General features: G+C 45.1%; 1 protein-coding gene and 1 long non-coding RNA gene across 4 annotated transcripts; both read left to right on the top strand.

Annotated features, from left to right (window-relative positions):
* The first annotated feature begins 1,529 nt into the window (after window positions 1-1,529).
* LOC109893972 (uncharacterized) lies at window positions 1,530-3,786 on the top strand. 3 transcript variants are annotated; one of them, XR_004210661.1, is made up of 6 exons: window positions 1,530-1,990; window positions 2,606-2,659; window positions 2,910-2,992; window positions 3,095-3,168; window positions 3,283-3,341; window positions 3,659-3,786. It is a non-coding gene; the product is annotated as an uncharacterized LOC109893972 (long non-coding RNA). The 3 variants fall into 3 exon arrangements; XR_002255818.2 differs by having other exon boundaries at window positions 2,910-2,959; XR_004210662.1 differs by lacking the exon at window positions 2,910-2,992.
* Window positions 3,787-3,857: 71 nt separating this feature from the next.
* On the top strand, window positions 3,858-23,335 carry LOC109893792 (BTB/POZ domain-containing protein KCTD3-like). Its single transcript, XM_031828078.1, has 12 exons — window positions 3,858-3,912; window positions 4,246-4,437; window positions 6,855-6,945; window positions 7,051-7,135; window positions 7,210-7,315; window positions 7,450-7,565; window positions 7,682-7,769; window positions 7,925-8,041; window positions 15,935-16,105; window positions 19,143-19,298; window positions 22,377-22,515; window positions 22,618-23,335. Exons 1-12 carry the CDS (start codon window positions 3,858-3,860, stop codon window positions 23,300-23,302), a joined length of 2,001 nt encoding a protein of 666 aa, XP_031683938.1. The 3' UTR covers window positions 23,303-23,335.
* Window positions 23,336-25,091: the final 1,756 nt, after the last annotated feature.

Consider the following 25,091-nt stretch of genomic DNA (forward strand, 5'->3'; position numbering starts at 1 on the left):
ACGTGAAAAAATCTGTCTGTTAACAATTGTTGGAAAATTACTTGTGTCATGCACAAAGCAGATATCTTAACCGACTTGCCAAAACTATAGTTTGATAATTAACAAGAAATTTGTGAAGTGGTTTAAAAACGAGTTTAAATGACTCCAACCTAAGTGTATGTAAACTTCCGACTTCAACTGTATGTATATAGGGCAGCAGCCTCTAAGGTGTAGGGTTGCGTAACCGGGTGGAAGCTGGCTAGTGAAGGCTATTTAACAGTCGAATGGCCTTAAGATAGAAGCTGTTTTTCAGTCTCTCTGTCCCAGTTTTAATGCACCTGTACTGACCTCGCCTTCTGGATAATTGGGGGGGGGAACAGGCCGTGGCTCGGGTGGTTGACGTCCTTGATGATTTCTTTGGGCCTTCCTGTGACATCGGGTGCTGAAGGTGTCCTGGAGGGCAGGTAGTTTGCCCCCTGGTGGTGCGTTTGAGCCCTGCGGTTGCGGGCGGTGCAGTTGCAGTATCAGGCGGTGATACAGCCTGACAGGATGCTCTCAATTGTGCATCTGTAAAAGTTTGTGAGGGTTTTAGGGACAAGCCACATTTCCACAACCTCCTGAGGTTGAATATGTAACTACTATGATAAGGCATTTTGGCTGATCCAAATGTGGTATCAGGTTGGGTGGAAAAGGTGTTGGGTACTGTTAAATCGGTGAAGGTAAACTGAAGTGACTTGTGAAGTTTGTGTTTCTTCCGCCCAGAGGGAGTGGGCGCTCTGTGCGTTTTGAGTTTTGAATCAGAGTCTTTACCCGACAAAGTCATGTTAGGATATTTCAGTTATCCTGTTAGATCTTTAGTGGAAAATCCACTGCTGTGTTTCAGGTACTACGTTTATGGTCATGTTGCACCAGTGTTTAGGAGGGAGATTACAAGATGTGGGAAGTGTGCAGGAGGGCATGAGACAAAGGACTGTGTAGTTTCAGTGGTAAAAGTTGTGTGTCAATTGTAGGGGTGCCGATGTTGCTGGAGATCGGAAGTGCATGTGTTGTATGCTGAGGCAGGTTTTGTATGCCGAGGCAGTGAAGAAAGTAGAGGAAGATGGGTCAAGGGTGAGTTATGCTGAGAGGATCCTTCTGAGTAGTAGATTTGTGCCAGCACAGAGGGACGGGCCTATGAGTTATATATGCCTCAGTAAGGTTAGCTTCTTAGCGTTCATTCTGTAGCAATGGTTATCAACTGTACTGCAGAAATGGAAAGTAAATCACAGAAAATAGATGTTGTTTTGGCAGCAGCTGAGAAGTACTTGGGTGTACGAGATTTGACTTCAGAAGAGTTACAGGGTGTGTTGACTGGTGGTGTCCCTTCCTTCCAGGTCGTTGGCCTGGGGTAGGATCAGATTCAATTAGTGGAATAAGGTGGTGGGTTTTAATGAGTGTAGGGTTATTTGGTATGGTAATTAAAAATATATGTTTTATGACATTTTTCCCGTTTCCCACGATGTATTACAACGTGTAATGGATTTATACTATAGTTCAGTTGGGGGCGGTAATGCAACATATTGGATGCCAACCGCCATTATACCTCATCTAAGAAGGTCACAGCATCGAGTCACCGCACGACACAGAAAACGGACCAGACCCTAAAATACACGCCACTAAAATCACACATGGATCTATAGGAACCAGTATATCGGTGAATACAGCTAAGTTAGACGCGCCTGTCCATTACCACAAGGTTACACATAGCTGTAGTTTATGCTAGGTTATGTATGCAGGGAGAATTGCAGTTGCTGCTTGGAAGTGAAATATTTTATGGAGGCTTGGAAGGACGCGGGGGAGCGAGGAGCCGAAGTGGGGAAACTGGAGATTGCTACAACGTACTGGGAACTACAGCTTCTGCTGGCTACGAGTAACCCACGCGCACGGGACGGGGTGGAAACATGGCCGCGAATGGCAACAATTTAACATCTGGGATGGGAGAAATTATCCAACTGAACGTTGGTGGGACACGGTATTACATCGTTTAAATTGACCAATTCAGTCTAAAAGAACTGTCAATGTGCTTGATCTCAGGGAGGGCAGGATAGTATTAACAGACTCGGACAGGCAGACAGACGGCTTGGTCGTTTCTTTTTAGGTTGATATGATGTCGCAGACAATAACATGGAATTCGGGCTAAAAATGCACGAAAAGCACGCAACACACGCGTCCGCATTGTCAAGGCGTGTTTACATTGTTGCAAAACGTATTTTAGGATATGTCTGAACAATGTGTAGTAAATTGCCCGAATTTATGACGGTGTTCAAGTCACATATGTGTTAGCAGCAGCATATGAATTACCCAAGCATGATATCCCACATTAAACACTTTCCATAATGTATGTGTGTATTGATCTGTAACATGATCCCACCTTGGCTTGGACATAGGAATACAATATGTGGTGATATCCTACACCTGGGCTTGTGTATCTCTCTGGATGAATATGAGGAAAAACGTGAAAACCTATGATAATTCATGAAAAATAGTATTGTACAATACAATCCACTGTTATTGAATCTCATTCATTTTGTGTTGTTATGATATGTCTGAGTCGGTTTGATCTTAGGTATATCCTCTCCTTCCTCAGGTTCAGCACCTCTAGACAGACTCTCATGTGGATCCCAGACTCTTTCTTTTCAAGGTGGGTCAATCCACACATCTCTATCTCTGCTAAGATGTGATCTGGCTACAGCTCTGGAAAGGTGACCCAGTTCACTTCATGTTTATCTCCCAGCGAATCAATTTGGATAATGTACAGTGTATCAAACAGCGTTAGGACTACAGGATTGCCGCACAGTTGAGATAAAGCCAGAGCGAAAACTGAGATGAGCTTTTTTATGGATAACTCGAGCAAGAGGTTAAGTGTGTGTATGTGCCTGTGTGTGTTTCAGTTTGCTGAGTGGGAGAATATCATCTCTACTGGATGAAACTGGAGCTTTGAGTTCTGAGTCTTTCTACTAAACATTCCACAGATGTACTCTCTTATGCTCTTTTATACAGTGATATTACTGTACCAATGGTATTTATCCCCCCCCCTAAAAAAACATGACTTCTAAATGTCCCTCTTGTCCTATAGATATTTATTGACAGGGACCCAACAGCCTTTGCGCCCATCTTGAATTTCCTTCGAACCAAAGAGTTAGACTTAAGGTAAGAATACCTGACCCTCCTTACATACAAGGTCAATATGTGTATATAGTCTATATTATGGGGAAGCATATAGGGCCAGGTTAGGTCTTGACTGATGTTCTCTTCTCTTCGTAGGGGGGTAAACATTAACATTCTCCGCCATGAAGCTGAGTTTTATGGGATAACGCCATTAGGTATGGCCTCCATGCACTAAATTGAACAATTACTATGCTACTATCTGGTATTACTATGGTATTACATCGTTATTTATTTGCTATATTTCTCACTTAATGTCTTTAGCTAATTTGGGGAAAAACACATAATTATCACTTTATAGTTTTCCCTTGTCCACTTACCTATTAGCTAACAGATACAGTATACCTACCTGTATAAAATATACAATATAAAACTTACTTTCCTGACACAAAGTGCTGATTTGGTGGCATAATTATGTTTGGTTCCTGAAGTATTTCTGAATATCTGTCTCTTGTGTTGCGGTGGCTGTATTCAGTGAGGACATAAAACGTTCGTCCTGTGGCAGTGTTCTGTTCCATGGATACCTTCCCCCTCCAGGTACTGTAGATAGAACGTTCGTCCTGTGGCAGTGTTCTGTTCCATGGATACCTTCCCCCTCCAGGTACTGTAGATAGAACGTTCGTCCTGTGGCAGTGTTCTGTTCCATGGATACCTTCCCCCTCCAGGTACTGTATATGGAACGTTCGTCCTGTGGCAGTGTTCTGTTCCATGGATACCTTCCCCCTCCAGGTACTGTAGATAGAACGTTCGTCCTGTGGCAGTGTTCTGTTCCATGGATACCTTCCCCCTCCAGGTACTGTAGATAGAACGTTCGTCCTGTGGCAGTGTTCTGTTCCATGGATACCTTCCCCCTCCAGGTACTGTAGATAGAACGTTCGTCCTGTGGCAGTGTTCTGTTCCATGGATACCTTCCCCCTCCAGGTACTGTAGATAGAACGTTCGTCCTGTGGCAGTGTTCTGTTCCATGGATACCTTCCCCCTCCAGGTACTGTGTTCCCACAACTCCTCTAACCTAACTACTTCTGTGTTAGTAATGTAGAATTTGATGTATTGTTTCATGAGTTAGTTGGTTGATTGGTGGATTAAAGAATGTGCTTCTCCCAGCCCGTACCTCCAGCCCCACCCCTGCAGCCTCTGGCCTTGCCGCTGAGGATCGGCCTGGTCCTAGCAGAGCAGAAGGGGGGTTCCCCCAAACCTGCGCCCCCCACACCTCCCTTCCCGGACCCCCTGGAGCCGAGGCGCCACACAGACTGGGTAAGCAGGGGGGCAGTTAAGGGTTAAAAAACATGGATGTGTGTAATGAGGCATGGAGCAGGGCTGGAGCTGGGCTGTTCTACTCCCCAGACTCATTAGAACACTGTGTGCCTGTTTAACGAGCAATCAGAATACTCAGTCCTACCATTGGTCAGGAGATGGGCTGTGTGTGTGTGTGCCAGGGTTTCCGTTAGCCTGAAATTGCCGACTTTTGTCCCCAAAAATGTTTTTAGAAAAGCCAATAAATAAAATTGGGGCGAAATAATGCATTTGAGCCAATTCACTGATGGAAATACCAGTCTATGGAAATACATTTGACTAGTCATGCTTATCGGTCTATAGGTCATTTGCATAATTGTATGAAATTAAATTGGCTTGTGTGCACAGTATATTTGTTATTTATCGTATCACACGTGTACAGCATACAAATGCAGAGCCTTTGAGTAGAAAATCTGTTCGACCACGCTGAGCTGCTGCTGCATCTTGTGGTGCTTTCAACACAACTGGGAAAATACGAGGTCAAATCATGACGTCAGTGATCTTCAGTTCGGAAAGTCAGAGCTCTAGAAAGAGGCCAGAGTTTCCGAGTTGGAATTAGTTCAGAAAGTCAGAGCTCTAGAAAGAGGCCAGAGTTTCCGAGTTGGAATTAGTTCAGAAAGTCAGAGCTCTAGAAAGAGGCCAGAGTTTCCGAGTTGGAATTAGTTCAGAAAGTCAGAGCTCTAGAAAGAGGCCAGAGTTTCCGAGTTTTCAGTTGTTTTGAACGCGGCATCAATCAGCAATGGAAGGCAGGCTTCATAAAGAGCGTCACACACCACTTTACAATGTGCTGGAGGCAGTATGCATTTTGAAAACATGCACTTAATTGTTTGAAACCTGAATGTTTTAATACAGTATTATGAGGCATGTCTTAACTTGCTTCAAAGTAGCCTATTAGATCTTCTCTTTCTAAATTTATAACAAATATTTTCATCTCTGTCACATGAAACCGCTCTCATGTGCAGTGCCATTTTGACAACTGTGTTGTCCCGCTAATTGCATTATGGAACGAACATTCACGCGGAGCCTCCTGCCTTGTGTGCATTGCTGCGATTATAATGTGAATAAATAATCGTTTATCAACATTTTAAGCTAAAAGTTCTGATCTGTTGCATCAGACTCATTGCTTTTAAAAGGTATTGTTTGTTTATGTAGCCTAGGCCTACTGGTTGTATGAATTTGGGATCTGTCTATAACTGTCCCAGAGTCTGTTTGGAATAGGCTATTTCTTTCTTAAAAAGCTGACCAATAGAATAGGTAGCCTAAACCTTTCTACTATAGTAGATTGACATAAGTTAGTTGTTTTGCTACTTGTCTTGTTGGATGAGGAAAAGCATATGTGGACAGTTATTCTAACATGTTCAAAGTGCACATCAGAATTAGGTAAGGACTGCATATCATTGTATCCTAGACTTGCGTGTTCTGTTAATATGATTTTACATATTCTAAATGTGATTTACATCATTCTTTGCACCGTGGGTGGACACCCTAACCAGGTGACGCATCCAATGCTTATGGGTCTGGTCAATGTCTCAAATGTCCAGTAAATTAAAATGGTGCCGGCAAATGTCCGGCGCCACACTTTCCCAACGGAAACCTTGGTGTTTGCATGTTTGTGTGTGTGTGGCTGCGTTACAGCTGGAGTTAACATGACACAGTCTGGATGGGGGTAAGAAGCACCAGAGTCAAAAGCTCCCAGTTAACCTAGTTCTGAGATGGTGTGTGTGTGTGTGTGTGTTAGAGCCACAGCCGGTTTAAGCTGGTCAGAGACCATGACAGGGCTCTTAGTGTAGTATGCACAGAACTGAATTATTCTATGAATTATATTGATGACACAACATTTTGTTGACACCCTCACCCAAATACATTTTACATGGTCATGTACAGACTTTTAAAAATCACATTCCATTCGTAAGCACTATTGCGCAATCATGGTAATGTACAGCGCATGTCTAGCATAAAAAGTAGGGGAAAATGGTACCAGCACCGGCCTACCCAAACCAGGCAACTGACAAAATAAAGTGACACCATTCTTCCATGAGAAATTCCATCATTTGGTGTTTTGTTGCAGGTGGTGGAAAATGCTGTCTCAGGCGCCATGACAGATGATTTACATCGTTTTCATGCTCATCAAACAATTAGTGACATTGTCATTCTGTGGGGGCATAGCCATGGCAGCCAAAATAATGGCCTGCCTAGCATTTTTAGACTTGACTCTAAGCATGATGGGATGATATTTTCACCTGTGTGAAAGCACCTGCTTTCAATATACTTTGTACTATATACAATATACTCTGTACAGTTACCTGTACATTGTACAGCACTGTGTGTGTCCAGGCAGTCAGTCAAGTACTATGGAAAGTACTATGTTATGTTTCCAGGTGCTGTGGTGGATCCTAGGAAGGTGCTGATTGTAGCTGGACATCATAACTGGATCGTAGTGGCTTATGCACACTTTGTCATCTGTTACAGGTAACTCTGGCCTTTGTAGTTGGATCCATCCACTCAGAGTTGATATTATTGATAGATTATAAATCTGGAGTGTGTGTACTAACGTGTGTGTATTCTCCACTCCAGGATAAAGGAGTCATCAGGGTGGCAGCAGGTGTTTTCTAGCTCCTATCTGGACTGGTCCATTGAGAGAATCGCTGTCAACGCCAAGGTACTGTTGTACTGCTATAATCACAATGGATTGTCCTGAAAGATGCGTTTTCTATCATATGTATTCTTTTTAAGGTGGTAGGCGGTCCCCATGGCGATAAGGACAAGATGGTGGCAGCCGCCTCCGATAGCAACATCATCCTCTGGAGCATCCAGGACGGAGGGAGCGGCAACGAGATAGGTAGGGGGGGGGTGTTTGAGAGATTGTGAAAGAGAGACATGTTTGTGTGTGTGTTATTGACTCACTCTATCCCCTCCTCTCTCTCGCCCCCCCTTCTCTCTGTCTCTGTTCTATCTATCCCTCGCTCTCTCTAGGTGTGTTTAGTCTGGGTGTACCAGTAGATCATCTGTTCTTCATTGGGAACCAGCTAGTGGCCACCAGTCACATGGGGAAGGTGGGGGTCTGGAACGCTGTCACACAGCATTGGCAGGTAGTAATACATAGGGTGTGTGTGGCTGTGTGTCATTGGAAGTGGGTATGTATGTATTTGACATTGTGTGTATGAGAAAGGGAGAGAGTTTAAACCCTTTCTTTTCTCTCCATCAGGTGCAAGATGTAGTTCCCATCACCAGCTGTGACACAGCTGGCTCCTTCCTGCTTCTGGGTTGCAACAACGGATCCATCTACTATATAGGTATACACACTTCCTGAAATGAAATCGAATTGACCCCAGCCCTTCTTGGTTTCATATTCTCTCTCTCTCTCTCTCGCTCGCTCGCTCGCTCACTCACTCGCTCACTCACTCACTCACTCACTCACTCACTCACTCACTCACTCACACACACACAGACATGCAGAAGTTTCCTTTGAGGATGAAGGATAATGATCTGTTGGTGACAGAACTGTACCACGACCCATCTGACAATGCCATAACTGCCCTCAGTGTCTACTTCACACCCAAGACCAGTGAGTACATACACAGATACATTCTCAAACACGCATGCGTACATGCATGCACACACACCAACGAAGACTGAAATATTTTATTTGGGCCTCCCGGGTGGCGCAGTGGTTAAGGGCGCTGTACTGCAGCACCAGCTGTGCCACCAGAGACCCTGGGTTCACGCCCAGGCTCTGTCGCAACCGGCTGCGACCGGGAGGTCCGTGGGACGATGCACAATTGGCCCAGCATCGTCCGGGTTAGGGAGGGCTTGGCCGGTAGGGATATCCTTGTCTCATCGCGCACCAGCGACTCCTGAGGTGGGCCGGCGCAGTGCACGCTAACCAAGGTTGCCAGGTGCGTTCCTCTGACACATTGGTGGTTTCCAGGTTGTGTTAAAAAGCAGTGTGGCTTGCTTGGTTGGGTTGTGTATCGGAGGACTTTCAACCTTCGTCTCTCCCAAGCCCGTACGGGAGTTGTAGCGATGAGACAAGATAGTAGCTACTACAACAATTGGATACCACGAAATTGGGGAGAAAAAGGGGTAAAATATTTTTTTTTAGCAATGATCTTTTGTGACGTATTCTCTCTCTTTCTATGCACAGTGTTGTAATAATGTGCAAATAGTGTGCAAAAATAATGTGCAAAAATAATGTGCAAAAACTGACAGGTGTAGCCTACTGACAGGTGTAGCCTACTGACAGGTGTAGCTTACTGACAGGTGTAGCCTACTGACAGGTGTAGCTTACTGACAGGTGTAGCCTACTGACAGGTGTAGCCTACTGACAGGTGTAGCTTACTGACAGGTGTAGCCTACTGACAGGTGTAGCCTACTGACAGGTGTAGCTTACTGACAGGTGTAGCCTACTGACAGGTGTAGCCTACTGACAGGTGTAGCCTACTGACAGGTGTAGCCTACTGACAGGTGTAGCTTACTGACAGGTGTAGCCTACTGACAGGTGTAGCCTACTGACAGGTGTAGCCTACTGACAGGTGTAGCCTACTGACAGTTGTAGCCTACTGACAGGTGTAGCTTACTGACAGGTGTAGCTTACTGACAGGTGTAGCCTACTGACAGGTGTAGCCTACTGACAGGTGTAGCCTACTGACAGGTGTAGCCTACTGACAGGTGTAGCTTACTGACAGGTGTAGCTTACTGACAGGTGTAGCTTACTGACAGGTGTAGCCTACTGACAGGTGTAGCCTACTGACAGGTGTAGCCTACTGACAGGTGTAGCCTACTGACAGGTGTAGCCTACTGACAGTTGTAGCCTACTGACAGGTGTAGCTTACTGACAGGTGTAGCTTACTGACAGGTGTAGCTTACTGACAGGTGTAGCTTACTGACAGGTGTAGCCTACTGATATCATTGTAGAATAGGCCTATACATAAAATCCTTTATTAATAAAAAAATGTAATACCCTCAAACTTCAAACTCTAATTTCAAAATAGGCCATCATACGTGTTATTCGTGAATGAAAGTAATTTACATTTTACCGGTGAAATGTCCGAACTTGAATTAGTATTTTGTGAGCGAATTAAAGCAGACGGTGTTAACAAACTATTAGCCTTTCTTGTATTTTGTTTCAGTCAGTGCATATATCCTGCCTAGTGACAGCATCAGATTAGAAAGGATTGAGGAGGTATTTTTGGTGTAACATATTATAAGACTACTATGCTACAGTATACAGTGTATTCGGAAAGTATTCAGACCCCTTGACTTTTTCCACATTTTCTTACGTTACAACCTTATTCTAAAATGGAATAAATCGTTTTTTCCCCTTATCTATCTAAACACAATACCTCATAATGAGAAAGGAAAACCGGTTTTTAGACATTTTTGCTAATAAAAATGGAAATATCACATTTACATAAGTATTCAGACCCTTTACCCTTTACTCAGTACTTTGTTGAAGCACCTTTGTCAGCGATTACAGCCTCAAATCTTCTTGGGTATGAGCCTACAAGCTTGGCACACCTGTATTTGGGGAGTTTCTCACATTCTTCTCTGCTGCTGTACAGCTATTTTCAGTTCTGCCCAGAGATGTTCGATTGGGTTCAAGTCTGGGCTCTGGCTGGGCCACTCAAGAACAGTCAGACTTGTCCCGACGCCGCTCCTGCGTTGCCTTGGCTGTGTGCTTAGAGTCGTTGTCCTGTTGGAAGGTGAACCTTTGCCCCAGTCTGAGGTCCTGAGCGCTCTGGAGCAGGTTTTCATCAAGGATCTCTTTGTATATTGCTCCAAATATTGTTTCTCATGGTCTGAGACATTTTTTGGTACCCTCCCTCAGATCTGTGCTATCCTGTCTCGGAGCTCTATGGATATTTCCTTCGATCTCATGGCTTGGTTTTTGCTCTGACATGCACTTTCAACCATGGGACCTTATATAGACAGGTGTGTGCCTTTCTAAATCATTTCCAATCCATTGAATTTACCACAGGTGGACTCCAATCAAGTTGTAGAAACATCTCAAGGATGATCAATGGAAACAGGATGCACCCAGAGCTCTAATTTGAGTCTCATACCAAAGGTTCAGAATACTTCTGGAAATAAGGTATTTCTGTTTTATTTTATTTTTTCAATTTGCTAAAAAATCTAAAAACTTGTTTTGTAGATTGATGAGGAACATATGTATTCCCATCCATTTTAGAATAAGACTAATGTGACAATGTGGAAAAAGTCAAGGGGTCTGAATACTTTCCGAATGCACTGTATGCTATTATATTCGGTTCTGTTATGTAAAATACTAATGAATCACAGTGATCTTGCGAGACATTGATTCAGCTCTGATTTAACTTTACTAAACAAGCACCATTGTGGGAAGTGATAATCTTCTATTTGTAATAATAATAAGTGATTTTACATTTGTCATGTAGCGGACGCTCTTATCCAGGTCGACTTACAGGGTTAAGTGCCTCGATCAGGTTTTTCACGTACTGGCCAAACGTTCTCAACCGCTAGGATGTCTGCTGCCCTAGTGATGAGTAGGACTATAAGACGTAGGCAACAGGTATTGATGAGGGTTATTTTAATTGATTCTTGGTGCAGAAAGGACAGCACAGTAACTAAGTGGTCACATATCGGTCTGGGTTCCACTGCGCAACAGGGCGACCGTGGAGTTCTCTTAAGGATCGGCCCCTTTTTTCAATTTTAGCCTAAAATGACATACCCAAATCTAACTGCCTGTAGCTCAGGCCCTATAGCAAGGATATGCATATTCTTGGTACCATTTGAAAGGAAACGCTTTGAAGTTTGTGGAAATGTGAAAGGAATGTAGGAGAATATAACACATTCGATCTGGTACAAGATAATACAATCTTTGAAATGCAAGAGAAAGGCCATAATGTATTATTCCAGCCCAGATGCAATTTAGACTTTGGCCACTATTTGGCAGCAGTGTATGTGCAACACTTTAGACTGATCCAATGAACCATTGCATTTCTGTTCAAAATTTCGGTCAAGACTGCCCAAATGTGCCTAATTTGTTTAATAATACCTTTTCATGTTCAAAACTGTGCACTCTCCTCAAACAATAGCTTGATATTCTTTCACTGTAATAGCTACTGTAAATTGGACAGTACAGTTAGATTAACAAGAATTTATGCTTTCTGCCAATATCAGATATATCTATGTCCTGGGAAATTTTCTTGTCACTTACAACCTCATGCTAATCACATTAGCCTACGTTAGCTCAACCGTCCTTCAGGGGACCCACTAATCCTGAAGAAGTTTTTAAGAACTTGGATTCTAGATCTCCTTCGTGTGATGATAAGGTTAATTCGGTGGATCAGTTTGTGTGCATATGCATTTGAGGTGGTATTTTTCTGTAAACTAAGCACTTGGACATAAAGTCTCTTAAAAGGGTGTTGTGCCACCACGAGCAGATTGTCATGTTCTGACCTTAGTTCCTTTGTTATGTCTTTGTTTTAGTATGGTCAGGGCGTGAGTTGGGTGGGTTGTCTATGTTCCGTTTTCTATGTTGTGTTTTTGCGTTTGGCCTGGTATGGTTCTCAATCAGAGGCAGGTGTTGTTAGTTGTCTCTGATTGAGAATCATACTTAGGTAGCCTTTTCCCACTTGTGTTTTGTGGGTGTTTACTTTCTGTCTTTGTGTATGTCACCAGACAGGACTGTTTTGTTTCATATCATTCTCGTTGTTATTTTTCTTTTAGTGTTCTAAGTTTAATAAATATCGTCATGAACACGTACCACGCTGCGCTTTGGTCCGATCCTTGCGACTCCTCGTCAGAAGAAGAGGACGAGTGTTACACAGATTTATAGGAAAATTAAATACAGAAATCTATGCTGAGCAAAAATATACATGTGGAGCGTGGTTCGCTCTGCGTTGTGTACTTTTAATTAGGACGCTGCCGCAACTGAAGGTCTGGTTCGCTCTGCGTTGTGTACTTTTAATTAGGACGCTGCCGCAACTGAAGGTCTGGTTCGCTCTGCGTTGTGTACTTTTAATTAGGACGCTGCCGCAACTGAAGGTCTGGTTCGCTCTGCGTTGTGTACTTTTAATTAGGACGCTGCCGCAACTGAAGGTCTGGTTCGCTCTGCGTTGTGTACTTTTAATTAGGACGCTGCCGCAACTGAAGGTCTGGTTCGCTCTGCGTTGTGTACTTTTAATTAGGACGCTGCCGCAACTGAAGGTCTGGTTCGCTCTGCGTTGTGTACTTTTAATTAGGACGCTGCCGCAACTGAAGGTCTGGTTCGCTCTGCGTTGTGTACTTTTAATTAGGACGCTGCCGCAACTGAAGGTCTGCTAGTTGAATTATTTTTATTTGCTCTGCACACGAAGAGACAACACACATTATGTTAGCCCTTGGCGCAGTCATAGCTCTCAGTCACCTTGCTATGCCGAAGGTCAGGCAAAAGAGAGCGTCAAAAGGAAATAACAGGTGCTGTGTGCACACATTCAATGCACAACAGCACACTATACAATACAAGTAAAATGATACAGAACATAATTCAGACAACATAAAAGACATACATGCACACGAAGAGACAACACACAATATGTTAGCCCTTGGCGCAGTCATAGCTCTCAAGCACCTGCGCAAGCACATGGACAATCACTCAAACACTGTCCCAAGTACTCACAAGTTACAATGGATACCCTAGTTAGCGAGCTTTGTGAAACTTGTTAACATAAACCTTTATCTTGTCCACATTGTAACAAACTTATGGTTGCATAACAGCACATTGTGTAACATTACCACGGTTTTATATTGAACAATTTGGGAGCCAAGGACAACATACCTTGCTATGCCGAAGGTCAGGGAAAAGAGAACAATAAGGGGGTAAGGAAATACAGATAACCCGCGATGGGCCAAACCAAAACATACAAAACTTTTACAATCACATGTATGTACAATATTGATATGAAAAAGTGTTTGTACACCACAAAATAACATTAGCTATGCAGCTGTAATTAAATAAGAAAACACACTGAATTATTATTATTATCAAATGATCAACATCCCTTCTTGACCTGGCCTATTTGAATTGGTCCTCGTGTGCAACTTGGTGCATAATCTAGGGGAACAACATCACACTGCTACACATGCAACATGTAAAATGTTGGTCCGTGTTTTATAAGCTGAAATAAAATGTATGAAATGTTCCATACGCACAAAAAGCTTATTTCTCTCAAATGTTGTGCACACATTTGTTTACATCCCTGTTAGTGAGCATTTCTCCTTTGCCAAGATAATCCATCCGCCTGACAGGTGTGGCATATCAAGAAGCTGATTAAACAGCATGATCATTACACATGACAATAAATGTCACGCCCTGACCTTAGAGAGCCTTTTTATTTCTCTATTTGGTTAGGTCAGGGTGTGATTTGGGTGGGCATTCTAGTTTTCTATTCCTTTGTTGGCCGGGTATGGTTCCCAATCAGAGGCAGCTGTCTATCGTTGTCTCTGATTGGGAATCATACTTAGGACACCTGTTTTCCACCTGAGTTTGTGGGATCTTGTTTTTGTTCAGTTACTGTGTAGCCTGCAGAATTTTACGTTCATTTTATCTTTTTTTTTGTGTTCATCTAAAATAAAGAAAGATGTATGCTTACCACGCTGCGCCTTGTTCTCATTCCGACGACGGACGTAACAATAAAATACTACTCTAAAATGTCTCAAGTTTTGAGGGAGTGTGCAATTGGCATGCTGACTGCAGGAATGTCCACCAGAGCTGTTGCCAGAGAAATTAATGTTAATTTCTCTACCATAAGCCGCCTCTAACATCGCTTTAGAAAATGTGTCAGTACATCCAACCGGCCTCACAACCACCGACCACGTGTAACCACACTAGCCCAGGACCTCCGGCTTCTTCACCTGTGGGATTGTCTGAGACCAGCCAGCCAGACAGCTGATGAAACTGAGGAGTATTTCAGTCTGTCATAAAGCCCTTTTGTGGAGAAAAACTCATTCTGATTGGCTGGGCTTGGCTCCCAAGTGGGTGGGCCTCTGATTTCCTTATATGAACTGTAACTCAGTGAAATTGTTGTGTTTATGTACATGTTAAAATGACCTTGGGCAGCGATTACAGCTGTGAGTTTCTGGGTAAGACTCTAAGAGCACACCTGGATTGTACAATATTTTAGCACATTTATTATTTTTTAAATTCTTCAAGCTCTGTCAAGTTGGTTGTTGATCATTGTTAGACAGCGATTTTCAAGTCTTGCCATAGATTTTAAAGCCTGTTTAGGTCAAAAGTGTAACTAGGCCACTCAGGAACATTCAATGTCGTCTTGGTAAGCAACTCCAGTGTATATTTGGCCTAATGTAATTGTCCTACTGATAGGTGAATTTGTCTCCCAATGTCTTTTGGAAAGGAGACTAAACCATGTGTCCCTCTAGGATATTACCTGTGCTTCGCTCTAATCCGTTTCTTTTTATCCTAAAAAACTCCATAGTCCTTGCCAATATCAAGCATAGCCATAACTTGATGCAGCCACCACCATGCTTAAAAATACAGTGCATTAGGAAAGTATTCACGACAAAGTGAATTTCTTTGCCACATTATTTGCAGTATTACTTTAGTTCCTTATTGCAAACAGGATGCGTGTTTTAGATTATTTTATGTACAGGCCTCCTTCTTTTCACTCTGTCATTTAGGTTAGTTTTGTGGAGTAACTCCAATGTTGTTGATCCGTCCTCAGTTTTCTCCCCTATCACAGACATTCAATTCTGTAACTGTTTTAAAGGTGCACTATGCTGAAAACTATGCTGAAATCGACATTTCCTGGTTGCTAAAATTAATAATATTTTGCCTAATTTCAGTTTGACAAAGCAAACAGTCATTGGGAAGAGAATCATTGCACCATCTAAACCACTGTGAAATATATTTTCCATAACCAAAAATATTGTAATTTCAGCTGTTTGAAGCCTGTGTACACTGAGTACACCAAACATGAGGAACATCTTCCTAATACTGAATTGCACCCCCCCCCCCCCCCCACACTTTGGTTCAATTTGTTGGGGCATGGACTCGACAAGGTGTGGAAAGCGTTCCACAGGGATGCTCGTCCATGTTGACTCCAATGCTTCCCACAGTTGTGTCAAGTTGGCTAGATGTCATTTGGTGGTGAACCGTTCTTTATTCATTTATTTATTTAAACTGTTGAGCGTGAAAAACTCAGCAGCGTTGCAGTTCCCCATTCAAAGGCATTTAAATCTTTTGTCTTACCCATTCACCCTAAGAATGGCACACATATACAATCCATGTCTCAAGCCTTAAAAATCATTATTTAACCTGTCTCCTTCCCTTCATGTACACTGATTGAAGTGGATTTAATTAACAAGTGACATCAATAAGGGATCATAACTTTCACCTGGTCAGTCTGTCATGGAAAGAGCAGGTGTTCTTAATGTTTTGTAAGGGAGTTTCTCTCGTTGTCTCTGCTCCCTCTCTCCCTAGGTGTGAGTGGTAACTGGATAGAGATGGCGTATGGGACCAGTTCTGGAGCAGTGCGGGTTATAGTCCAACACCCTGAGACAGTAGGCTCTGGACCTCAGCTCTTCCAGACCTTCACTGTCCACCGCTCCCCAGTCACCAAGATCATGCTCTCTGAGAAACACCTGGTCTCAGGTAAGAAGGGACAAGGGAAATATTGTGATATATTTGAGCCGAGTTATTAGAGCTGAGTGATTTAAAAAAAATTTAGGTCTGTTTTTGAGGTCCTCTTTTTGAGGTCTGTTTGGTTTTGGTCACGATTTTCGATTCGGTTTTGATAAAACAATTTAAAACATAATTAAATGCACTATGCATTATGTGGATTGAATGCTGTAACACAGAATAAAACAATGAATAAAAGTCCCATGATAGTAGTGACTGTCCATTACTGATTACACTTATTAACCAGCATTTATTCACATTACTTTAATAAAATATTTCAGTGGTGTATATTACATTTGTTTTATTTGATTACTTTATTATTTAATTCAAACTCCTCATCTCTATAGAGCTGCTGCCAATCAAAATCACTATTTTAGTAGCTCTTCAAAGTAAATAAAGGCATATTATTATGACTGCTGAGTACCAACTATCAATTATTATTATTTTATTTTACAAGGTAAGTTGACTGAGAACAAATGCTCATTTATAGCAACGACCTGGGGAATAGCTACAGGGGAGCGGAGGGGGGATGAATGAGCCAATTGGAAGCTGGGGATGATTAGGTGGCCATGATGGTATGAGGGCCAGATTGGGAATTTAGCCAGGACATCCGGGGTTACTTTTACGATAAGTGCCATGGGATCTTTAGTGACAACAGAGAGTCAGGACACCCGTTTATCATCCCATCCAAAAGACAGCACCCTATGTCCCCAATCACTGCCCTGGGGCATTGGGATATTTTTTTTTAGACCTGAGGAAAGAGTGTCTCCTACTGGCCCTCCAACACCACTTCCAGCAGCATCTGGTCTCCCATCCAGGACCAACCCTGCCTAGCTACAGAAGCAAGCCAGCAGTGGGATGCAGGGTGGTATGCTGTTGATAGGGTTGCATGTTGCATTAATACTTTTGTTCAGTATATTTTTAAATAAATCATTTACAGCCAATAATAAAGAGGAAAGACAGCAGTGGGATGCACTTAGATCATGTACAGTGTTTTCAGGTAGAACTGCTCTCTATTTATCCCCTTCTGATCTCACATCCTTCTCTCTTCCGTTGCAGGCGTAAAAGAAACACAGACCGGACACATAGGCGCGCAATGGATTATGGTCATTGTAGTTGATTATCACGTTTTCTACGCTAAACTATGTAGAATATTGGCCTGTTGGAAACTACAACAGTTCGGCTTGATCTGATTTATCTCTAGATAAAGTGTACAATGTGCACATTGAGCTCACATAAAAAAAATAAAAAAAATAATTGAATTCAAATAATTAAACCGACATCGGTCAAATTACCGACATTTCAGTTAATCGCTCAGCACTAGTTATTATGGAAGCGGGATAAGAAAATAACGATGATGATTATGATGATGTATCTGTATGTATCCAGGGTGGGTCTGGTTCCAGGGTGGGTCTGGCTCCAGGGTGGGTCTGGTTCCAGGGTGGGTTTAGCTCCACAGCTGTCTGTCTCCAGAGTGGGTCTGGCTCCAGAGTTGTCTGGCTCCAGGGTGGGTCTGGCTCCAGAGTTGTCTGGCTCCAGAGTTGTCTGGCTCCAGAGTGGGTCTGGCTCCAGAGTTGTCTGGCTCCAGGGTGGGTCTGGCTCCAGAGTTGTCTGTCTCCAGGGTGGGTCTGGCTCCAGAGTTGTCTGGCTCCAGAGTGAGTCTGGCTCCAGAGTTGTCTGGCTCCAGGGTGGGTCTGGCTCCAGAGTGTCTGGCTCCAGGGTGGTCTGGCTCCAGAGTTGTCTGTCTCCAGAGTGGGTCTGGCTCCAGAGTGGTCTGGCTCCAGAGTTGTCTGGCTCCAGGTGGGCCTCCATGGGGGCTCCAGAGTTGTCTGGCTCCAGGTGGTCTGGCTCCAGAGTTTGTCTGGCTTCCAGCGGTGGTTCAGCTCCAGAGTTGTCTGCTCAGGGTGGGTCTGGCTCCGGGTGGGTCTGGCTCCAGAGTGGGTCTGGACTCCAGGTTGTCTGGCTCCAGGGTGGTCTGCTCCAGATTGTCTGGCTCCAGGGTGGGTCGGCTCCAGAGTTGTCTGGCTCCAGAGTTGTCTGGCTCCAGAGTGGGTCTGGCTCCAGAGTTGTCTGGCTCCAGGGTGGGTCTGGCTCCAGAGTTGTCGTCATCCAGGGTGGGTCTGGCTCCAGAGTTGTCTGGCTCCAGAGTGAGTCTGGCTCCAGAGTTGTCTGGCTCAGGGTGGTCTGGCTCCAGAGTGGTCTGGCTCCAGAGTTGTCTGGCTCCAGGGTGGGTCTGGCTCCAGAGTTTGTCTGTCCCAGGGTGGGTCTGGCTCAGAGTTGTCTGGCTACAGAGTGAGTCTGGCTCCAGAGTTGTCTGGCTCCAGGGTGGGTCTGGCTCCAGAGTGGGTCTGGCTCCAGAGTGTCTGGCTCCATGAGTGGTCTGGCTCCAGAGTGGGTCTGGCTCCAGAGTTGTCTGGCTCCAGGGGGGGTCGGCTCCAGAGTGTCTGGCTCCAGGGTGGGTCTGGCTCCAGAGTTGTCTGGCTCCAGAGTGGGTCTGGCTCAGAGTTGTCTGGCTCCAGGGTGGGTCTGGCTCCAGGGTGGGTCTGGCTCCAGAGTGGGTCTGGCTCCAGAGTTGTCTGGCTCCAGGGTGGGTCTGGCTCCAGATTTGTCTGGCTCCAGGGGTGGGTCTGGCTCCAGAGTGTCTGGCTCCAGGGTGGGTCTGGTCCAGTGTGGGTCTGGCTCCAGATTGTCTGGCTCCAGGGTGGGTTGGCTCCAGGGTGGGTCTGGCTGCAGTGTGGGTCTGGCTCCAGAGTTGTCTGGCTCCAGGGTGGGTCTGGCTCCAGAGTTGTCTGGCTCCAGGCTGGGTCTGGCTCCAGGCTGGGTCTGGCTCCAGAGTTGTCTGGCTCCAGAGCTGTCTGGCTCAAGGGTGGGTCTGGCTCCAGAGTTGTCTGGCTCCAGAGTTGTCTGGCTCCAGAGTGGGTCTGGCTCCAGGGTGGGTCTGGCTGTGTTTCATATACATTGTGTGTCTCTCGTCTGCCTGTCCATGGGTGTGTGTTTTGTCTCCTTTCAGTGTGTGCGGACAACAACCATGTGCGTACGTGGACAGTGACGCGGTTCCGAGGCATGATCTCCACGCAGCCTGGCTCCACCCCCCTCGCCTCCTTTAAGGTCCTCTCATTGGAGGAGACTGAGAGCCACGGCAGCTACTCATCAGGCAATGACATTGGTGAGAGAGGGGGAGCGGGAGGGAAGGAGAAAGTGAATAGATATGGTAAATGGAAGGGGTGGATGGACAATTGTTAAAGTAAATATAGAGCCCAGTATCCAGGGTGGGTCTAGAGCCCAGTATCCAGGGTGGGTCTAGAGCCCAGTATCCAGGGTGGGTCTAGAGCCCAGTATCCAGGGTGGGTCTAGAGCCCAGTATCCAGGGTGGGTCTAGAGCCCAGTATCCAGGGTGGGTCTAGAGCCCAGTATCCAGGGTGGGTCTAGAGCCCAGTATCCAGGGTGGGTCTAGAGCCCAGTATCCAGGGTGGGTCTAGAGCCCAGTATCCAGGGTGGGTCTAGAGCCCAGTATCCAGGGTGGGTCTAGAGCCCAGTATCCAGGGTGGGTCTAGAGCCCAGTATCCAGGGTGGGTCTAGAGCCTAGTATCCAGGGTGGGTCTAGAGCCCAGTATCCAGGGGTGGGTCTAGAGCCCAGTATCCAGGGGTGGGTCTAGAGCCCAGTATCCAGGGGTGGGTCTAGAGCCCAGTATCCAGGGGTGGGTCTAGAGCCCAGTATCCAGGGGTGGGTCTAGAGCCCAGTATCCAGGGGTGGGTCTAGAGCCCAGTATCCAGGGGTGGGTCTAGAGAGACGACCAGCAGGTGTTTATTCAGAAGGTCATCCCCATCACCAACAAGCTGTTTGTTCGCCTCTCCTCCACTGGGAAAAGGTATTACACATCAGTTATACACACATATCATGATGTTATAGCCTTGTCTGATAAACATGGTCATTTAGCTCTTTCATCCAGCGTTTTCACAATTCCTGACATTTAATTATTGTAAAAATTCCCAGTCTTAGGTCAGTTAGGATCACTACTTTATTTTAAGAATGTGAAATGTCAGAATAATAGTAGAGAGAATTATTTATTTCAGTTTTTATTTCTTTCATCACATTCCCAGTGGGTCAGAAGTTTACATCCACTCAATTAGTATTTGGTAGCATTGCCTTTAAATTGTTTAACTTGGGTCAAACGTTTCAGGTAGCCTTCCACAAGCTTCCCACAATTTGTTGGGTGAATTTTGCCCCATTCCTCCTGACAGAGCTGGTGTAACTGAGTCAGGTTTGTAGGCCTCCTTGCTCACACACGCTTTTTCAGTTCTGCCCACAAATTTTCTGTAGAATTGAGGTCAGGGCTTTGTGATGGCCACTCCAATACCGTGACTTTGTTGTCCGTAAGCCATTTTGCCACAACTTTAGAAGAATGCTTGGGGTCATTGTCCATTGGGAAAACCCATTTGCGACCAAGCTTTCACTTTCTGACTGATGTCTTGAGATGTTGCTTCAATATATCCACATAATTTTCCTCTCTCATGATGTCATCTATTTTGTGAAGTGCACCAGTCCCTCCTGCAGCAAAGCACCCCCACAACATGAGGCTGCCACCCCATGCTACACGGTTGGGATGGTGTTCTTCGGCTTGCAAGCCTCCCCCTTTTTCCTCCAAACATAACTATGGTCATTATGGCCAAAAAGTTATATTTTTGTTTCATCAGACCAGAGGACATTTCTCCAAAAAGTATGATCAGTAGTCTGGCTGCGTGGTCCCATGGTGTTTATACTTGCGTAGTATTGTTTGTACAGATTAACGAGGTACCTTCAGGTGTGAATTATAAGTGAAATAATCTGTCTGTAAACAATTGTTGGAAAAATTACTTGTCATGCACAAAGTAGATGTCCTAACCGACTTGCCAAAACTATAGTTTGTTTAACAAGAAATTTGTGGGGTGCTTGAAAAACAAGTTTTAATGATTCCAACTTAAGTGTATGTAAACTTCCAACTTAAACTGTAAATTCACCAAATGTGGTCCAAGTAGACATTCCACCTATAACCCAGGTATTGCTAGCACTATGCTCCAGCCATAGAAATCCTATGAAATTACTATTCATTTACTATTACTGTAGTATTGTAATTAATTTACTATTACTATAGTATTGTAATTCATTTACTATTACTATGGCTCCAACACACTGAGCTACCAGAACTGTGGCTGCTCTGTTCTGGTCTGAATGCAGTCAGTTCCGGTCTGTTCCAGTCTGATGTGGTCTGTTCTGCTTGTCCCCACAAGGATCTGTGTGTGTAGTGGAAAGGTGTGTCTGTGTGAAAAGATAACAAATCATTTGTATAGGAACATTATCAAAATCAAATCAAATGTATTTATATAGCCCTTCGTACATCAGCTGATATCTCAAAGTGCTGTACAGAAACCCAGCCTAAAACCCCAAACAGCAAGCAATGCAGGTGTAGAAGCACGGTGGCTAGGAAAAACTCCCTAGAAAGGCCAAAACCTAGGGAGAAACCAGGCTATGTGGGGTGGCCAGTCCTCTTCTGGCTGTGCCGGGTAGAGATTATAACAGAACATGGCCAAGATGTTCAAATGTTCATAAATGACCAGCAAGGTCGTATAATAATAAGGCAGAATAGTTTAAACTGGAGCAGCAGCACGGTCAGATGGACTGGGGACAGCAAGGAGTCATCATGTCAGGTAGTTCTGGGGCATGGTCCTAGGGCTCAGGTCCTCCGAGAGAGAGAAAGAAAGAGAGAATTAGAGAAAGCACACTTAAATTCACACAGGACACCGAATAGGACAGGAGAAGTACTCCAGATATATCAAACTGACCCTAGCCCCCCGACACATAAACTACTGCAGCATAAATACTGGAGGCTGAGACAGGAGGGGTCAGGAGACACTGTGGCCCCATCCGAGGACACCCCCGGACAGGGCCAAACAGGAAGGATATAAGGATATTATGCATCTGAGGGCATTGTACCTATCCATGGCTTGTAGTCTGTTTATTATCTATCCTGTTGCCTAGTCACTTTACCCCTAGCTCAATTACCTCGTACCACTACACATCGACTCAGTACCTGTACCCCATGGATATAGTGAAGATATTGCTACTCATTGTGTATTTATTCCTTGTGTTATTTTATTATATTTTTCTCTCTGCATTTGACAGATAACATTTGATTTGATTAGTCATTGACACTTTGTTTTCACATGTAGTTTGACACTGATCAATTATAATGTGTTTGATTGACAGAGGTGGGCGGGCCAACAGAAGAGGAGCTGCTTCAGCTATTGGACCAGTGTGACCTCAGCACCTCCCGCTGTGCCACGCCCAACATCAGCTCCGCCCCCTCGGTGCTGCAGCCCAGCCGTCTCCGAGGGTCCTGCTCCAGGTCATTCTGACTCTTTATGTTGTGCACGTTTGTCTGTCTACTGTGTCTTTTTCATGCTGTCTATATCTATTTCTCTGACCCCCGTTGTCTTTATCTCTCCAGCCTCCAGCTGCAGGCCCAGGATCCCATTCCAGAGACGGCCACCTACGGAGCTCTGCGACCCTACAGAGAGAGCCCGCTGCTGGCCCGAGCCCGGCGCACAGAGTCCTTCCACAACTACAAAGACTTCCAGAACTTCTCCCTAGGGAAAGGCCTGCTGGAGAGCCCTGAACAGGCTCCAGGACAGGGGGCATGCCCAGGTACAGAAGCCAGAACCCGGTCGCTGTGTGAGGCTGGAGAGGAGGTTGGGAGGAGGGGCTCTGCCATGGAGCTCTGGGCTAGCCGAACCACTAACACCGCCTACGCTAATGTCTTTGCTAACGTTGCTGTGGTCACAGACGCCGATGCAGCTGAGGGTATCACAGAATCGCCACGGCAACCACCTGAGAGCCCTGGTGGAGACATTCGTCGAAGGCTCCAATCGGAGGAGGAGGAGTGGGCGGGGCTTGGATCAGGGGCAGAGGCTAGGTCTGAGGTGAGGAGGAAGGCAGGGTTTGAGGGGGGGTTGTTTCTGGGCAGGAAGAGGGCACCTCCCGTCCCCCAGCTCTCCTCGCTGTCCTCGGGGGTGTCCTCGGGGGGATGCAGTGACTCCTCCTCCACCGCCTCCCCCTCCCCCACTAAGCTGGCCTCCACTTCCCCCCGGCGCAGGAAGTGCAGCGAGCCGGCCAATCAGGACAGCAGCCTGTGAGTGAAAGACAGCTCTGATGCAGACACACCCCTTGTGTCTGTCAGTCAACAGCTTCAGGTAGAAGTTACCCCCGTAAACACTGATCTAGGACCAGCCAACCCTCCACAAGCCTAACCATTAGGAGGGACTGGCCTTAGATCAGTGTCTGAGGGCAACTTCATCTTACAGGCAACACTCATGTGCCGCAGCCTAAGGATCATGACTTTAACCCTTTATATATCTCCATCATTGCTGGTATCTGGTTGCTACACAATTAATAATAATAAATTATTTGGTGGGTGCTTATATTTGTTCTAACGTCATACAAGTGTGTATTAATACTTGTGTGTGAATTGGACATGTGTTTTTTGCATATCCCAACTCTCCAGGAGACACCCTTGGAGTGTGGGTTCACGGCCAGGGTGCACCTCCAATGTTTGTTCCAATAGTCCCTCATGACATCATTCAGACTTTTTGTGTTGGATGCATGTAGTTTACCGACTGTTAACAAAGTGCTACATATGTTTATTTCCCCCTTGTGGTCACTTTCCCAAACCAGTAGCCAGAAGCCATGTGTGTTGTGTTTTAGACATGAATGAATTCAACACTACACAGTAAATCACTTTATCTGTACTTCCTGATGGAAACAGACCGACGTCTCATGCTGAAGATCAATGTGACTTTCCATGGTATTGTTTCTTTAAATATAAGGAGGATTACATTTTGTAGTGCCTTCTTTGACATCAGCCATAATCTACGTATCCCCCTGTCCTGTGATGGAGAGAGGATCTAGAGTCTTAAGGGCAGATTCAATCAGATTGGCAGCCGCATAGCGTCGTTTTGGAGGTGTCGGAGGTGGAACTGCGTTAGAGCTGTCAAATCCACAAGAGGCTCGTTGCGTAACCTGGCATTGGATGCAACGAAACCAAACCAGACTGTAATCCCAACAAATCCCATGCGGCTGTGTTAAAGTTCAAACACTCAAATTAGACTGGTGGGCATAAATCCCCCATCAAATGAGCATGAAAACATGCATCAGCCTCACATCAATGACATCAGTCATTATTTTTAACATGATAGAAGCCTGCACTTTTCTAGTGCCGTTTTGAACCTCTAACACAAAGGGATAATAAGGAAGGCGATTGATGTGTGACAGGAGCATCCGCTCACCGATATGCCAGCTCATATCGCTTGTACACCTCCAACACATTCAGGCTGTATCACAACCGGCCGTGATTGGGAGTCCCATAGGGCGGCGCACAATTGGCCCAGCGTCGTCCGGGTTTGATCAGTGTAGGCGGTCATTGTAAATAAGAATTTGTTCTTAACTGTCTTGCCTAGTTAAATAAAGGTTAAAAACAAATGTGCTGCTATGTGGATGTCGGCAAACGCTGGTTAAAGCTCCATCTGATTGAATCCAGGCCTTAGACCAAAGGTTGTACTTCTGACTGTCCAGTTGTCAAAGGTTGGATAGCTGCTATTATTGTCACTCCTGTCACCCAACGATAGCTTTCAGATGGAGAAAGAGAATAGGGGAGAGAGAGAGAGAGAGAGAGCAAGAGTTATCAATGGAGCCCATCCTTTAGTTCCCTCCCTAAGACATCCTCTACCCCATCACTGGACCAGACCTGGGTCAAGTACATACAACTTGAGGTGCACTTGATTTAGCTTGTCCACTACAATGGAACCAATGGAATAGTCCCAAAAGTGCAAACTCTGCCCAACACTCTAAATCAAGCACACCCCTTGTATTTGAATGTACTGTATTTGACCCAGGTCTGTTTTAGACAGAGGTGTTCAATAAGAGATG

Source organism: Oncorhynchus kisutch, linkage group LG7 (genome assembly GCF_002021735.2).
Source record: "Oncorhynchus kisutch isolate 150728-3 linkage group LG7, Okis_V2, whole genome shotgun sequence".
NCBI classification, from domain to species: domain Eukaryota; kingdom Metazoa; phylum Chordata; class Actinopteri; order Salmoniformes; family Salmonidae; genus Oncorhynchus; species Oncorhynchus kisutch.

Excerpts from the sequence above, each read along its gene's own strand:
- LOC109893792 (XM_031828078.1), top strand. The coding sequence starts at position 3,858 with ATGGAACGTTCGTCCTGTGGCAGTGTTCTGTTCCATGGATACCTTCCC. Across the intron at positions 6,946-7,050 it reads CACTTTGTCATCTGTTACAG|GATAAAGGAGTCATCAGGGT; the intron begins GTAACTCTGGCC and ends TCTCCACTCCAG. Across the intron at positions 7,566-7,681 it reads CTGTCACACAGCATTGGCAG|GTGCAAGATGTAGTTCCCAT; the intron begins GTAGTAATACAT and ends TCTCTCCATCAG.